Source organism: Schistocerca gregaria, chromosome 11 (genome assembly GCF_023897955.1).
Source record: "Schistocerca gregaria isolate iqSchGreg1 chromosome 11, iqSchGreg1.2, whole genome shotgun sequence".
NCBI lineage: Eukaryota > Metazoa > Arthropoda > Insecta > Orthoptera > Acrididae > Schistocerca > Schistocerca gregaria.
Window position 1 is genome coordinate 92,919,756 of NC_064930.1, and position 17,817 is coordinate 92,937,572.

Sequence of the window (17,817 nt, forward strand, 5' to 3'; positions counted from 1 at the left end):
ATTGCTTACATATTCCGCCCTCGCAATCATATTCTGCATACCAAGATGTTTCATTCGAACCCAAACTCGATAAGCTAAAGTCAATGTTGTATGAATTCCTGTAAACGATATCCAAATAACTAGTAAATCGCAAATGCGCACCGAAATTGAAGTACTCGAGGCTTGCGTACACACACACACACATTCCAGACACGACGGTCACTGGAGCTTTTAGTTCGTCAGAGGCAGACTGCTCCTGAGAGGCCGGTCACTTCAGAGGACGATTCAGCCTATCTACGACGGCCGATGACCACCTGTGGAGCAGACAGCATTTACCTGAGTGAAAGGGGAGAACGACCCCGTGTTTGCCTTAAAAGCAAATTCCACTACATTGTGTGGGAGTGCCCAACCTACGCATTCTTTACAAACATAGCAGGCAGTTTCAGAGGTTTTCACAGGGAAACAGCAAACGCCAAACGCCGACGCTGCAGATTTCCGGATTGGTCGCCTTAAACGAAACGTCATTCTCCCGTTTTAGAAGAGCAATGCTGATTGACAGACGACATTTCTGACGCCTTGAGCTGAAGGAGTAATAGATGAGACAAAAAGATATACCCCTTCACGTCTGGCGTGGAGAGGGGCCGTTCCGTTGTCGCTCTTGTAACGAGAACACGTAACGAGAGTGTATGCGCTCGTACATGTACTCAAAAAGCGAGGAACAAGTCTCTCCTCAGTACTTCACTGGGAGAGCACCTCTGTCGAGAGCGAATCGGAGTGCGACTCTATGAGTCCTTGCAATTGAGCGTTGTTTACTGTATTGGCCGCCACATTGTGCCGTGTCAACAGACAGAGTTACAGTTAAACGCCTGTGAGCGAATTTCTGAGTGGCATTGCGGTGGTCTCGTTATTTGACTGGTGTACCACGCCAATAGTTAGACTAGGGATGAATAGAAATCCTTGACTTCATCAAGGCGTAGGGAGAGTTTGATTGGCGAAGGTCAATCCAGATAGAACGAGAGTTATCTTATTTGTCAGCAATGAGCGGCGCAGACAGCAGCCATCGGAGCTTATGGTATCGGGCGCTACAGCTCTTGCGAGCCCCATATTTCCTCCACAACAGTACACTTCACTGCACTTCACATGCGACAGCATCAGTCATACCTAACAACATTCTAACAGATAATTTTGAAGTTGAGTAGGCGCGGCTCTCAGCTATTCTGCCAAGTCAATAACAATCTAAAACTTTGTATAAAAATTTCACTAGCGAATCCTATCCTTAAGAGGTAACTTCACATTCTGAAAAGAACGCCGAAATAACTTGTTCAGTTCATAACTAAAAGTGCCATTGTGATTTCTCAGTGTTTTTTTTTTTCAAAATAAATAATAATTTTCGTTAGTATCATGTTTTTCTTACACTAACTAGCACTACTCCACTACCAAAGTATTCCACTAGTTACGTAAGAAATGTTGTGAATTTTTTGTGCCATTTCCTTACAGTGGACGACTCCAGAAGATTTTTATTGCTAAAAGTTTTTCAGGCATTTCTATTTAGAACGTTAGGAGCGTCTGTCTGACTTCTGTAGTTTGTGTGGGGGTGGAAATGGCATCTTGCAGGAGCCAAAGGGTAAAGGCTACATCTCTGATTAATCCGTTGCGCGGAATGACAGATTAGCACTCACACACTCACAAAGGGATTAAAGAAATAGATTAGGAATTCGACAGAGTAAATGCAAAGTAAATTTAAATATTTCAGAAAAAAGTGAATAAGTTTGGTACTGGAGCCAAAAATATTCTAGTTATTTAGAAAAAGGAATGATGAGAAGACAATGAACCGGAAAACAATTTAAGAGTCAAGTCAAACGTGCAAAGACAAACAACTGGGTGTGCAGAAGTGTTATGTCTGCTAGAGAGGGAGTTGAAGTTAGGTAGGTAAAAGAGATAGATAATAGAGAAAGAAATGGAGGAACTGTAGAAAAGAACCGATGCAGCATTTGTTTACTCAGTTGCTTAATAAACTGCACAATGCTAAATGAGATTTGGAGGATACATATGTGTTAGGCATGAGCTCAGCAGGAATGGTATCGAGTAGTACAGTGTGGTATTGTTTTATTAATTAGAAATGTAAGGCAGTAGGGATTGTACATTCTGAACTTACAATAGGGCTGTTATAGAACATTTATCAAGTAAATGGCATGAAAAAAGAAATAGTTTTTATTTTGTTGAAATCTATTACAGGTTAATGGGGTTTCATGCACTTGTGGAGCGAAAAAGAAGCTTCGCAATTTTAAGGACTTCCAAGATTAAACTATGGCAGCTCACTTTACCAAAGGAAGACCAAGAAGAGCTAAAATTTAGTTTAAAAAGATATCTGCTTAAAACTAGCGTACTATGTTAATCGGGTAGTACTTTGAAGAAATACACTCCTGAAAATTGAAATAAGAACACCGTGAATTCATTGTCCCACGAAGGGGAAACTTTATTGACACATTCCTGGGGTCAGATACATCACATGATCACACTGACAGAACCACAGGCAACAGAGCATGCACAATGTCGGCACTAGTACAGTGTATATCCACCTTTCGCAGCAATGCAGGCTGCTATTCTCCCATGGAGACGATCGTAGAGATGCTGGATGTAGTCCTGTGGAACGGTTTGCCATGCCATTTCCACCTGGCGCCTCAGTTGGACCAGCGTTCGTGCTGGACATGCAGACCGTGTGAGACGACGCTTCATCCAGTCCCAAACATGCTGAATGGGGGACAGATCCGGAGATCTTGCTGGCCAGGGTAGTTGACTTACACCTTCTAGAGCACGTTGGGTGGCACGGGATACATGCGGACGTGCATTGTCCTGTTGGAACAGCAAGTTCCCTTGCCGGTCTAGGAATGGTAGAACGATGAGTTCGATGACGGTTTGGATGTACCGTGCACTATTCAGTGTCCCCTCGACGATCACCAGAGGTGTACGGCCAGTGTAGGAGATCGCTCCACACACCATGATGCCGGGTGTTGGCCCTGTGTGCCTCGGTCGTATGCAGTCCTCATTGTGGCGCTCACCCGCACGGCGTCAAACACGCATACGACTATCATTGGCACCAAGGCAGAAGCGACTCTCATCGCTGAAGACGACACGTCTCCATTCGTCCCTCCATTCACACCTGTCGCGACACCACTGGAGGCGGGCTGCACGATGTTGGGGCGTGAGCGGAAGACGGCCTAACGGTGTGCGGGACCGTAGCCCAGCTTCATAGAGACGGTTGCGAATGGTCCTCAGCGATACCCCAGGAGCAACAGTGTCCCTAATTTGCTGGGAAGTGGCGGTGCGGTCCCCTACAGCACTGCGTAGGATCCTACAGTCTTGGCGTGCATCCGTGCGTCGCTGCGGTCCGATCCCAGGTCGACGGGCACGTGCACCTTCCGCCGACCACTGGCGACAACATCGATGTACTGTGGAGACCTCACGCCCCACGTATTGAGCAATTCGGCGGTACGTCCACCCGGCCTCCCGCATGCCCACTATACGCCCTCGCTCAAAGTCCGTCAACTGCACATACGGTTCACGTCCACGCTGTCGCGGCATGCCACCAGTGTTAAAGACTGCGATGGAGCTCCGTATGCCACGGCCAACTGGCTGACACTGACGGCGGCGGTGCACAAATGCTGCGCAGCTAGCGCCATTCGACGGCCAACACCGCGGTTCCTGGTGTGTCCGCTGTGCCATGCGTGTGATCATTGCTTGTACAGCCCTCTCGCAGTGTCCGGAGCAAGTATGGTGGGTCTGACACACCGGTGTCAATGTGTTCTTTTTTCCATTTCCAGGAGTGTATTAAAGAAAGTGTAACACCTAGATTGTCGCTCGGATACTGAAAATATAATAGAAAATTGGCGCAGGAAATTATATACATCCACATAAATAGGCTGTAAGCCAAACGACTTTGAGTGGCAGAGTGTACTTCTGGTAGCACTAACTGATCCCCTCTTCCTTGTTCCATTCGTGAATGGCGCGTTGGAAAAATGATTGTCAGTAAGCCCCTGCATTAGCTATAATTTCTTGAATTTTCTCGTTGAGGTAGTTTCACGAGACGTATGTCGGAAGAAGTAATACTTTTTCCGACTCTTCCCGGAACACACAGTAGTTCTCACACTGATGCACAATTCCTCTCTTGTCGAGCCTGCTAAATAACCCCTCCCTCCCTCTATTTCTCTTTTCTCCCCCCTCTCCCCCCCCCCCTCTCTCTCTCACTCACTCACTCACTCTCTCATTGTCTCTCTGTCTCTCTCTCTTCCATCAGTCCTGTTAGGTAATGATAGGAGATAGATAAACTGCGCTCAGGAATCGGTCGAACAAGTACGAGGGTATTTCATAAAATAGGAAAGAGGAGCAGAAGAGTTTTGGCGAGCAAGTTGGCAACACTGTTGTTAACCTTGAACCGTTAGCTTCTCCTCGCGGTTGCTCGGCAGTTGAACGTTGCTTCGCCAAAATGCGAATTGCGCTCCGTCATACGTTTCCTTCATGCAAAAAGTCAGCGACCAGCGGATATTCACAAAGAAATTGTTTCTGTTTATGGGAACATTATGAATCGACAAACGAAATGGTGTCGTTATTTCTCTAAAGGTAGGACCGATGTTCGTGACGAACAAAGAACAGGTCGGCCATCTGTGATCTCTGAAGCCATTCTTTAGAGAACGGAGGAAGCAATTGGCCGTCCGCGGTGGCCGTGAGGTTCTAGGCGCTTCAGTCCAGAACCGTATGACTGCTACGGTCGCAAGTTCGAATCCTGCCTTGGGCATGGATGTGTGTGATGAGCTTAGGTTAGTTAGGTTTAAGTAGTTCTAAGTTCTATGGGACTGATGACCTCAGATGTTAAGTCCCATAGTGCTCAGAGCCATTTGAACCATTTTGAGGAAACAATTCGTGCGAATAGACGTCTCACATTGAACGAATTGCATCAGATTGTAGCGGACGTGCGAATGACAACTCTTTATGACGTTGACTGTCAAGTTAGGGTACAGGAATTTGTGTGCACGCTGGGTTCCAATACTGTTAAACAGAAGAACACAAAAAGAAAAGGATGGCCTTGCACTGGACTTCCTCACACGGTATGCTGAAGCAGGTGATGAATTCCTTGATCACATTGTGACAGAGGACGAGACGTGGGTTTATCACCGTACACCTGAATCCAACCAACAATAAGTGCAATGGCGCCATTCGAATTCATCAAAAGCCAATAAGTGCAAAACGTCGATCTCAGCGAAGAAAATCGTGGCTTCTGTTCTTTGGGACAGACAAGGGATTATTCTGTTGGAATTTATGCCTCCTGGAACGGCAATTAATGCTGCTGCATATTGCCAGACTTTGAAACGTCTTCGAAGGGAAATTCAAAACAAACGCAGGGGAGTGCTGACAAGTGGGGTGTGCTCGCTTCGTGGCAATGCTCGGCCTCACACAGCGCTTGTAACCAAAGCACTACTCAGACAATTCAAATGGGACGTATTGGACCATCCGCCATACAGCCCAGACCTCGCGCCCACCGACCTTCATGTCTTCCGTCACCTGAAGTCACATCTTGGTGGAAAATCATTCCACGACGATGACGAGAACAAAGATGAAGTTGAAATGTGGTTCCGACAACAGGTAGCAACCTTCTATGACTGTGGGATACAAAAGCTTATGCACCAACTTAACAAATGTTTCGATAACAGGAGTGAATATGTCGGAAAATAACAAATAATCCAGTTAATAAGATGTATACTGACTTTCTAAATATATGTTCTATTTAAGGACTGCAAGCCACTGTATCTTTACTTTTCGAAATGCCCTCGTACTTCTTGTGTGGAAGAGTTACATTTCCCTCAGAGTCGCCCTATGAATCTCAATCTACTATTTCGTTTTCCTGCTATTTGTTTCATCTGGTCACTCTGCTTAAGATCGCTTCGGATGGTAACCCTAACATAGCTTATAGAAGAATAATTTCTTATCAGTAATTACACAGAAGTGGAATTTTTTGTCCTGGATATGTGTATAATGCTCCATTTATTTACACTCATGGTGAACAGGCAGCCCACGCACAAACGTTTTCAAACCTTCTATCTGAATAATCGAATGATTTGAAGGACGCAAATGAAGCAACGTCCCTCCGGACGTCAGCAGTGCATCATTAAGGACACACCTCCAGGGGGTGGTGGCCCTTGCCTCCCCAGACCCAAAGAATTGGTGCTGGGGGACCTGCAGTTCGATGTGGGTACTGAAACCTTGTACTACTTGCCTGTTTCTACAATAACAAAAAAATACAATGGGTGAAACATGAAATAGGTAACAGAAAAATCAATGGACCGACTGATGGTTAAATGGAAAGCCTCTGAATTTGTAGTCTGACACTTACCTGCTTAGCTATGGAGCCACACTTTTAGCAGGACGCCGAACAAAATACGTTTTCAGTAGGGATCCAGGCGAAACCGATTTTTTGTAATTGGGTACAATTATCAATAAGGATCAAACTCACTAAAAAGTGAATGTAAGAATAGCAACCATTTAAAAAAAAAGTTCTGGCTGTGTATTGCTTATATTTTCCTGGTTTCAAAATATAAACTGTAGCATTCAATTTAATATATTTGTAGCACAACCTTAATATTGCTCCTAGGCAAAATTCTAACAAATCTCTGACTTACTTACAGATTTACTCAGTCCTTAATTCAGTTTATTTTCCACTGCGTGAGCAAATTCAACTAAATTTTACACTTAACACAAGACAGTTTGTTTCCCAATACTGTAACATTTCCAAGTCAAAGATACATTTTGTTACTTACGATTTCTACAATATGACCCTTTGGTGCTTTTATCAGCCACTGATGATAACCGTTACGGATAGTAAACTCTCCTGAAGTTCCTGATAAAACAGACTCATGTCCTGAAATCTCAGTGCAGGCAGTAGGGCTTGTGAGACTGTATCCTTCATGACAAGAGCAAACTGTTTCATATTCCACAGTTTCACATTTCTGTGAGCAGTTGCCATTATTTTCCATACAACGATCATCGTGAGGCATTGCTGAAACGAAAACCATAAATTCTGAAATAGCGTAAGTAAAGTCACCTGGAGATTTGATAAAAATACCATAAATCTTGTTTTTTGAAAATTCGTTAAATAATGTTAAACTTGCTGTATGAGACCAAGACTGTATTTAATATTCCATGTAAGCTAATAAAATTTCTAAGAAATATGTTAAAATATTTCTAAATGTATATTATCAATATTCCCTTTTAAAATGAATCTTCTACTAAACAATTACAAATCAGACTGGTAGCTTTAACTTTGACAGAGCTAAGAAAATGAGTTGTCTTCCAAATTGTTCTTCATTCGTAATATGGGAAGTAGCAAAGCCGTAGATCAGAGAAAACAAAATGAATCAAAGCACAGTATCCGGAAATTTACCTTGCAGCCTTTACTACAGATTCAAAGTGGACATTTGGGCCATCAACGGTCTGAAACGCTTATTGCTTGTCACAGTCCCTCAAATATTCCTTCTGTGATTGAATTAATAACTTCACTCATAAAACGTGTTACGTTATTACGTCTACCATTCCAGCACTTCATACAATTCTGAACCGAAGTTCTAGAAATTAAACCGACCACATAGAAGCAAATCGATTCCATGAAAACAAAAGTGACAATTTTTCTTTCCAACTTGACGCACATGTGACAGGTATAATCTGACAGGCAACTTGGGTGCTGACCATTAGTACGTTTTGTTCATTGGAGCCCGTTTTCTGTGGAAAAATTATATATTAGGATCGATGATCAAAATGGACTACACGGGCATGCAGAAATACTCTTTTTTCTTTAACCCAATATATGAAATATCAGAGAAAAAATGAGAGAGAGATACAACAACAAAGAAAATTGCAAATGAGCTGCAGGTTTCTGTAGCAGTCACACGAATACGCCAGGATGATGTTTCTGTTTCTAACCTAGAGGGCAAGATCTCTAGCACAGCCTCACTGAATAGGCAAATTGCTTCTTACCGTACCCCATCTCTTGTACAGTTTCCCTAAATTTCTTCCGCCAGTGAATTTATAACTGGGAATCTGTATCTCAAGTTTTCTTAATTCCTATGGCATAAACGTTCCTTCCATTTTCTCCTCCTTTGATTTATTTTTTCTTTTAGGTTATACATTCCTAAAAATTGTCTTATATCTTCATTCTATTTATAATCTTCCGTTGAACATCCTTCCATTCTTCTCAGAATGCTCGTTTCTGGAGCCTGTATTATTGTTTCTTGGTGTATTGTTGTTGTCCAAGCTGCATTTCCCTGTGTAATGGTTGGTACTGTTATGTTTCGATAAGCATCACCTGGGATTCTTCCTTGGCTTTATTCTGAAAGTTTTATACCATGTTTCGCATACGAAAGAAAATTAAATTTTTATTTCACTTCATACTTTTGTTCATATGTGATATCACAGTCCAGATAGTTAAAATTTCTTATTAGCTCCTACATTCTCTTATTCAAGAACATTTTTGATCTTACTGCTTTTATGCGCTACAACGACCTCCCTTTCGTTGTATCTACATAGATTTTTTACGTTGTAACCTGAAGCCATCTGGTGCAACTTACACAACCCCACCTGAAAGTTATCTCAATTCTCTACAATCAGAACTAAGTCATCTCTATATACAGAAAGCAAAATTCCTGCGTAACTGACAGACTGATTCATCTTCACCGAGCCCAAACGCTAAGGATACATACTTGAAATCTTATACTGTAGCGAAATACCAACTCTAAGTGGATGGAATAGGGTGATACACCATGTGATCAAAAGTATCCGGACACCTGGTTGAAAATGACTTACAAGTTCGTAGCACCCCCATTGGTTCAAATGGTCTGAGCACTATGGGACTTAACATCTGAGATCATCAGTCCCCTAGAACTTAGTACTACTTAAACTTAACTAACCTAAGGACATCACACACACAACCAAGCCCAAAGCAGGATTCGAACCTGCGACTGTAGCGGTCACGCGGTTCCAGACTGAAGCACCTAGAATCACTCGACCACTGCAACCGGCTACTCCATTGGTAATGTTGGAACTCAATATGGTGTTGCCCCACCTTTAGCGTTGATGACAACTTCCACTCTCTCTAACATACGTTCAATCAGGGGCAGGAAGGCTTCTTGGGGAATGGCAGCCCACTCTTCACAGAGTGCTCCACTGAGGAGAGGTATCGACGTCGGTCGGGGAGGCCTGGCACGGCGTTCCGAAACATCCCAAAGGTGATCTACAGGTTTCAGGTCAGGAATCTGTGCACGCCAGTCCATTACAGGAATATTATTGTTGTGTAACCACTCCGCCACAGGACGTGCATTACCAACAGGTGCTCAATCGTGCGAAAGGTGTAATCACCGTCCCCGAATTGCTCTTCAACAGTTGGAAAAGAGAACGTGCTTAAAACATCAATGAAGGTCTGTGCTGTGACAGTGCCACGCAAAACAACAAGGTGTGCAAGCCCCCACCATGAAAAATACAACCACACCATAATGTCACCGACTCCGAAATTTACTATCGGCAGTACACACTCTGGCAGTGATGTTGACCAGGCATTTTCCTTACCCACAGACTGGCATCATATAGCCACATTGTGTATGAAGATTGTCACTCCACACAACGTTTTTCCACTGTTCAATCGTCCAATGATTATGCTCCTTACACCAAACGCGGCGTTGTTTGTCATTTACCGGCCTGATGTGTGGCTTATGAGCAGCCGGTCGCCCATGAAATCCAAGTTTTCCTAACTCCCACCTAACTGTCATAGTACTTGCAGTGGATCCTGATGCAGTTTGGAATTCCTATGTGATGGTCTGGGTAGATGTCTGTCTATTACACATTACAACCCTCCCCAAAGCTGGTCGTTGTGGCCGAGTGGTTCTAGGCGCTTCAGTCCGGTACTCTGCTGTTGCTATGGTCGCAGGATAGAATCCTGCCTTGGGCATGGATGTGTGTGATGTCTTTAGGTAAAGTTAGGTTTAAATAGTTCTAAGTCTAGGGGACTCATGACCTCATATGTTAAGTCCCAAAGTGCTTAGAGCCATGTGACCCTCTTCTACTGTCGGCAGACTCAGTCAGTCAGCAAACGAGGTTGGCCTGTACGCTTTTGTGCTGTACATGTTCCTTCACGTTTCCACTTCACTATCGCATCGGAAACAGTGGACCTAGGGATTTTTCAAGCGTGGAAACCTAGCGTACAAATACTCTCCTGGAAATTGAAATAAGAACACCGTGAATTCATTGTCCCAGGAAGGGGAAACTTTATTGACACATTCCTGGGGTCAGATACATCACATGATCACACTGACAGAACCACAGGCACATAGACACAGGCAACAGAGCATGCACAATGTCGGCACTAGTACAGTGTATATCCACCTTTCGCAGCAATGCAGGCTGCTATTCTCCCATGGAGACGATTGTAGAGATGCTGGATGTAGTCCTGTGGAACGGCTTGCCAAGCCATTTCCACCTGACGCCGCAGTTGGACCAGCGTTCGTGCTGGACATGCAGACCGCGTGAGACGACGCTTCATCCAGTCCCAAACATGCTCAATGGGGAACAGATCCGGAGATCTTGCTGGCCAGGGTAGTTGACTTACACCTTCTAGAGCACGTTGGGTGGCACAGGATACATGCGGACGTGCATTGTCCTGTTGGAACAGCAAGTTCCCTTGCCGGTCTAAGAATGGTAGAACGATGGGTTCGATGACGGTTTGGATGTACCGTGCACTATTCAGTGCCCCCTCGACGATCACCAGAGGTGTACGGCCAGTGTAGGAGATCGTTCCCCACACCATGATGCTGGGTGTTGGCCCTGTGTGCCTCGGTCGTATGCAGTCCTGATTGTGGCGCTCACCTGCACGGCGCCAAACACGCATACGACCATCATTGGCACCAAGGCAGAAGCGACTCTCATCACTGAAGACGACACGTCTCCATTCGTCCCTCCATTCACACCTGTCGCGACACCACTGGAGGCGGGCTGCACGATGTTGGGGCGTGAGCGGAAGACGGTCTAACGGTGTGCGGGACCGTAGCCCAGCTTCATGGAGACGGTTGCGAACGGTCCTCGCCGATACCCCAGGAGCAACAGTGTCCCTAATTTGCTGGGAAGTGGCGGTGCGGTTTTGGCGTGCATCCGTGCGTCGCTGCGGTCCGGTCCCAGGTCGACGGGCACGTGCACCTTCCGCCGACCACTGGCGACAACATCGATGTACTGTGGAGACCTCACGCCCCACGTGTTGAGCAATTCGGCGGTACGTCCACCCGGCCTCCCGCATGCCCACTATACGCCCTCGCTCAAAGTCCGTCAATTGCACATACGGTTCACGTCCACGCTGTCGCGGCATGCTACCAGTGTTAAAGACTGCGATGGAGCTCCGTATGCCACGGCAAACTGGCTGACACTGACGGCGGCGGTGCACAAATGCTGCGCAGCTAGCGCCATTCGACGGCCAACACCGCGGTTCCTGGTGTGTCCGCTGTGCCGTGCGTGTGATCATTGCTTGTACAGCCCTCTCGCAGTGTCCGAAGTAAGTATGGTGGGTCTGACACACCGGTGTCAATGTGTTCTTTTTTTCCATTTCGAGGAGTGTAGATGAAAATCTGAACTGGACATGTCATGTGAAAGAAGACGTCAGCATGTCTCCAAGCATAAGAAACTCTTTCCTCTTAATACGAAAAATAAACTTGTAGAAACTGTTATACTTCGCTAATTGATAACAGGCATGCTATCCTGCAAGGTCTTTGTCAGGAAAGCTCGTGGCCCGCTGGAACTGGTTATGAGTGCTTTTGTTCATTCTATTGATGACGATCGACTCTTTGGTCATATTTCCCCATCATATGCACAGTTGCCGTAGCTGTGAGAAGAGAAGCGCACAGACTTCCGTGCCCTCTGTCGCCTCTACTGCCTAATCAACGTATGCTGTTCTCCCCTGCTTCTCCTCGATCTTAACCCTCTTTTCCGAACAACAAGGCAGAAACACCCTTTCCCACCAGGGCAAAATCCCTTCCGTCCCACTCCATCATTCACCCACGTTCTCAAGTCCTTCTCAGTAGCAGGAGGTCGGCTTTGGATTGACCTCCCCCATTATATTAGAGAAATGAGTAACAACTTCAGCGTCAGTCGACAGTTACTGACATATCGACTTCAGCAACAACAAGGATTTCCATTCCCCCCTTACGTAGCCCTTTGCACTGTACATCATTCTTACCAATTTCCCAGTATTCTTAGGGGGTGCAGTCTCCTTAAATTTCCTAGCCCCAGAACTCGTTGTACCAGAAAACGTCTATTTCATACACCTAAAAATTCTTCTCTATCATTACTGTCATTTTCATTGTCGTTATTCTTATTACTTCTGTTATCACTGCTAGTCGCAACAGCTGTAGAATTACAAGTACTGACAGTTCTAAATTTATTAGTTCACAGTTAGGGTAATTTATTCATCCTTGCCACTTCAGACACTCAGACCATCTCTCGTATTAAAATTGTCATTTCTTGGTAACTATGACGTAAGAAAGGCACTGTATTTGTGAAACCCTGGTCCGATGTGAAAGAGGGCCTGATGGCTCTAATCAGACCAAGTTAAATAAATAAAATAAAAGACATCTTATATAGCTTATATATTAGAGATGTTGGAGTAAAAACGTTATGTTGCATTATGGTATTATTAAATATGTACTTAACAACATGGCCAATCAATAAAGTGTTTTTTTATTTTTATTTTTTATTTTATCTGAGTTAGTGCTATGGTGGTATTCCACTTTAGCCTTGCTCTGTAGCGCTAATGTTCAGCAGACCTAGTTTTGCGATACACTGTTTTCGCTAACTCCCAGGTCTTCTATAAATGTCAGAAAGTTGCAAAATGTTCAGTCTCGGCAGAGTGCTTCAGTCGAAACTGACGTGTAGGACTCGAGCACTGACCATTCTGTACGAACGTAATTCTGTACATAGATAGTTTAACCACCCCCAGAATCTAGAATTTCGACAATTTTAGCCGTTTATCGGTAACGATACTGGCCATATATCAACATCTGGCAGATAAATGGCCTTATGATTTGAATGCATTGACTTTAAAGCTTAATTATTTTTCATTGCAAAGAAATCGTTGGCCTTAGTACGTGACATACATTTCAGCTTCATAGATCTGCTTATTCCTAAGGAAAAAGAATCTTAAATGACAGACAGACGGTAAAGAAATGAAAAAAAAAACTTTTTTCGTGTGATAGAATTGCACATTAATATTTTCAATTTTTTCCCCTTACTTGTACTGTGAACCCTTAATTCTTGCCAAATTTTATGATTCGAGGTCAACTGGAAGTTCCCTATAGGTTTTGAGGAGAGAGTATTTTCAAATGTGACATAGATGGCCATACCTTTGGACTTACACTGAACATCCAAGGAAACTGGTATACCTGCCCCTGCGAGCACAAACAAGTGCCGCTACACAACGTGGCATGGACTTAACTAATGTCTGAAGTAGTGCTAAAGGGATCTGCACCATGATTCCTGCAGGGCGGTCCACAAATCCGTAAGAGTATGAGGGGGTGGATATCTCCTCTGAACAGCACGTCGGAAGGTATCCCAGATATGTTCAATAATGTTCATGTCTGGGGAGTTTGGTGGCCAGCAGAAGTGTTTAAACTGAGACGAGTGTTCCTGGAGGCACTCTGTAGCAATTCTGAACCTTTGGGGTGTCGCATCGTCCTGCTGGAAATGCCCAAGTCAGTATGAATGCACAATGGACATGAATGGATGCTGGTGATCACACAGGATCCTTACTTACGTGTCACCTGTCAAGAGTCGTATCTAGACGTATCAAAGGCCCCACGTCACTCCAGCTTCACGCGCTCAGAGCATTCCTGCAGCCACTCTGTAGGAATTCTGGGCGTATGAGTTGTCGCGTTGTCCTGCTGGAGTTGCCCAACTACGTCGGAATTCGCAATGGACATGGATGAATGCACGTGATAAGACAGGTTATTTATGTACATCTCACCTGTCGGAGTCGTATCTAGACTTATCAGGAGTCCCATACCATTCGAGCTGCACACGCTGTAATTTTATTGGATTTCAACTACTTCGCATGTGGGATATTTGTCATTGAAGAAAAGGATAGCCAACGAGCTGTAGTTTGTAAAGATGCTAAGCATCACAGAGCCAAAGCAGAGACGAAATATTTTTATAATGTGCGCCTATACTAAAACGCGCGTGCAGCGTTTAAATACTCTAAATAAACACTATAACCCGCTGGGCGCAGATATTTAAAATCATTGTCGTAGCGCTTGATAGCAAGAAGCTGCGAAACAGAAGAAAGATCAATATATCTTTTGTTAAGAAATATTCTAGAGACTTCATTATCACTTGTATTTTTGGTCGCCGACATTTAAGACCTACTAGATAGCTTGCTACAAGTTATATTTTCATTTTGTGTAAAAACGACGAATAAACATTTCGGTAACTCGGGTGTGGATACAATGTACTTACGCACATTCAAGGACATTTAATTTTTAAGAAGGAACCGACTGACAAAGCAGCGATTATTGGACTGCGCGGTTTACAAAAGAAATATCAGATGTAAGTCAGGCATTTATAGTGCATTTGTCAATGTGTAGAAGTTTAAAGCCAATTTGTTCAAAATATATTAAGATTATACGATGCTGTAATTTTCTTCTTATTCTTTTCTTTCACAAACCGAAAATGATGTTCAAATTATATACGAGCTTTGTTACAGGTTCGCTCTTTATCGCGGTGCCTCGATTGTATCTGGGAGACCGCTAATGTGTTCAACTTACGATCTGTTAATCTTTCTCTTACGAAATTCCACTAATGTGCTTTCATTTCCATTTTTATATTCAAATAGGTCCCTTGGGCATTTTCATCGAAGATTCTGATTGCGTGAAGGCAATCCGGGTCAAAAGATCGATTATTCGCGTAATCAATCCGTACGTTTCCTGAACACAATCGAGAACCGACGCATCGGTGATCAATTAATAATCTCTCTCCCTTTTCAAGTCGTACTGAGAAACGGCCACACAGGATAGCCGTAAGTACGCAATATGGTGTTAGGCTGCATTTTGTCAGTAAATATTACCATCAAATAGTGACAGCATCACTATTATTATTTACTACAATTTGTTATACGGTATAAGCAAGTTCCTAACGCCCGAACGCCCCACACCATAGCAGAGCCTCAGCCAGCTTGAACAGTTCCCAGCTGATATGCAGGGTCTATGGAGCCGTGAGATTATCTCCAAACTCATAGACAGCCGTGCGCTCGATTCAATTTGAAACGAGATTCGTCCGACCAGACAACACATTTCCAGTCATCAACAATCCAACGTCGTTGTTGACGGGCCCAGCTCTGTGTCGTGCAGTCACCGACGATACACGAGTGGACCTTCGGCTCCGAAAGCCCATATCGGTGATGTTTCGTCGAATGGTTCGCACACTGTCGCGTGTTGATGGACCAGCACTGAAATCTGCACCAGTTTGCGGAAGGCTTGCACTTTCGTCTGGTGGAACAATTCTCTTCATCGGCGTTGGTCCCTTACTTGTAGTATCATTTTCCGGCCGCTGCGATGTCGGAGATTTGATGTTTTAGCCGATACCTGACATTGACAGTACGCTCGTGAAATGGTCGTACGGCAAAATCCCCACTTCATCGTTACATCGGAGATGAGCCCCACCGCTGTTGCGCCGCATATAACACCATCTACATCTACATCTACAATCATACTATCTCTCCACCATTCCACTCCCGAACAGCGAGCGGGAAAAACGAACACCTAAACCTTTCTGTTAGAGCTCTGATTTCTCTTATTTTCTTTTGATGATCATTCCTACCTATGTAGGTTGGGTTCAACAAAATATTTTCACATTCGGAAGAGAAAGTTGGTGACTGAAATTTCGTAAATAGATATCGCCGCGACGAAAAACGTCTTTACTTTAATGACTTCCATCCCAACTCGCGTATCATATCTGCCACACTCTCTCCCCTATTACGTGATAATACAAAACGAGCTGCCCTTTTTTTGCACTCTTTCGATGTCCTCCGTCAATACCACCTGGTAAGGATCCCACACCGCGCAGCAATATTCTAACAGAGGATGAACGAGTGTAGTGTAAGCTGTCGCTTTAGTGGACTTGTTGCATCTTCTAAGTGTCCTGCCAATGAAACGCAACGTTTGGCTCGCCTTCCCACAGAATACTATCTATGTGGTCTTTCCAACAAATTGTTCGTAATTTTAACATCTAGGTTCTTAGTTGAATTGACATCCTTGAGAATTGTACTATTTATCGAGTGATCGAATTCAACGGATTTCTTTTGGAACTCGTGTGGATCACCTCACACTTTTCGTTATTTAGCGTCAACTGCCACCTGCCACACCATACAGCAATCTTTTCTAAATCGCTTTGCAACTGATACTGGTCTTCAGATGACCTTACTGGACGGTAAATTACAGCATCATCTGCGAACAACCTAAGAGAAGTGCTATGATTGTCACCCAGGTCATTTATACAGATCAGGAACAGCAGAGGTCCCAGGGCGCTTCCCTGGGGAACACCTGATATCACTTCAGTTTTACTCGATGATTTGCCGTCTATTACTACGAACTGCGACCTTCCTGACAGCAAATCACGAATCCAGTCGCACAACTGAGACGATACCCCATAGCACCGCAGCTTGATTAGAAGTCGCTTGTGAGGAACGGTGTCAAAAGCTTTCCGGAAATCTAGAAATACGGAATCAACTTGAGATCCCCTGTCGATAGCGGCCATTACTTCGTGCGAATAAAAAGCTAGCTGCGTTTGCACAAGAACGATGTTTTCTGAAACCGTGCTGCTTACGTATCAATACATCGTTCCCTTCGAGGTGATTCATAATATTTGAATGCTGTATATGCTCCAAACCCTACTGCAGAGCGACGTCCAAACTAACTTAAATCTGGATAACCTGCCATTGTAGCAGCAGTAACGGATCTGCGCCTGACACTTGTGTTTTATAAACGTTCCCGACCGCAGCGCAGTGTTGTGGCTCTTTACGTACCTCTGTATTTGAATAGGCATGCCTATACAAATTGCTTTGACCCCGCATCGTAGAAGCTTAAATCTTTTATACCATGGAGAGACGTGATACTTCTACCTGTTCCAGAGAAAAAGGGTTCTTGAGGGCCAAGCAGGAAGATAGACAGACGGACAAAGTGATCCTACAAGGTTTCCATTTCTACCGAATGAGCTGCAGAACCTTAAGAAAAAAGGAATATCATAGTTTAACGTCCTGTCAACAGGGAGCTCATTAGAGATGGAGCGCAAGCTCGGATTGTGAAAGGAAGAGGAACGAAATAGGCCGTGCCCTTTCAAACGAACCACACCGGTAGCTCCCTACTCCTACATCTACATCTACGTGATTACTATGCTATTGACAATAAGGCGCCCGTCAGAGGGTTCAATGAACCACCTGCATCTACATCTACATCTACATACATATTCCGGTATCAGCCATACGGTGCGTGGCGGAGCGTACCTCGTACCACATCTAGCATCTTCTCTCCCTGTTCCAATCCCAAACAGAACGAGGGAAAAATGATTGCCTACATGCCTCTGTACGAGCTCTAATCTCTCTTATCTTATCTTTGTGGTCTTTCAGCGAAATACAAGTTGGCGGCAGTAAAACTGAACTGCAGTCAGCCTCAAATGTTGGTTCTCTACGTTTCCTCAGAATCGATTCACGAAAAGAACGCCTCCTTTCCTCCAGAGACTCCCACCCGAGTTCCTGAAGCATTTCCGTAACACTCG

The 17,817-nt window shown here is 44.3% G+C and overlaps 1 protein-coding gene across 1 annotated transcript in view; it reads right to left on the reverse strand.

Annotated features, from left to right (window-relative positions):
- Positions 1 to 17,817, reverse strand: part of LOC126294954 (uncharacterized) — a 607,599-nt gene that overhangs the window by 486,000 nt on the left and 103,782 nt on the right. The window contains exon 6 of the mRNA XM_049987174.1: positions 6,789 to 7,027. Coding sequence (XP_049843131.1) covers positions 6,789 to 7,027 — 239 coding nt within the window. The remainder of the gene's footprint in view (positions 1 to 6,788; positions 7,028 to 17,817) is intronic.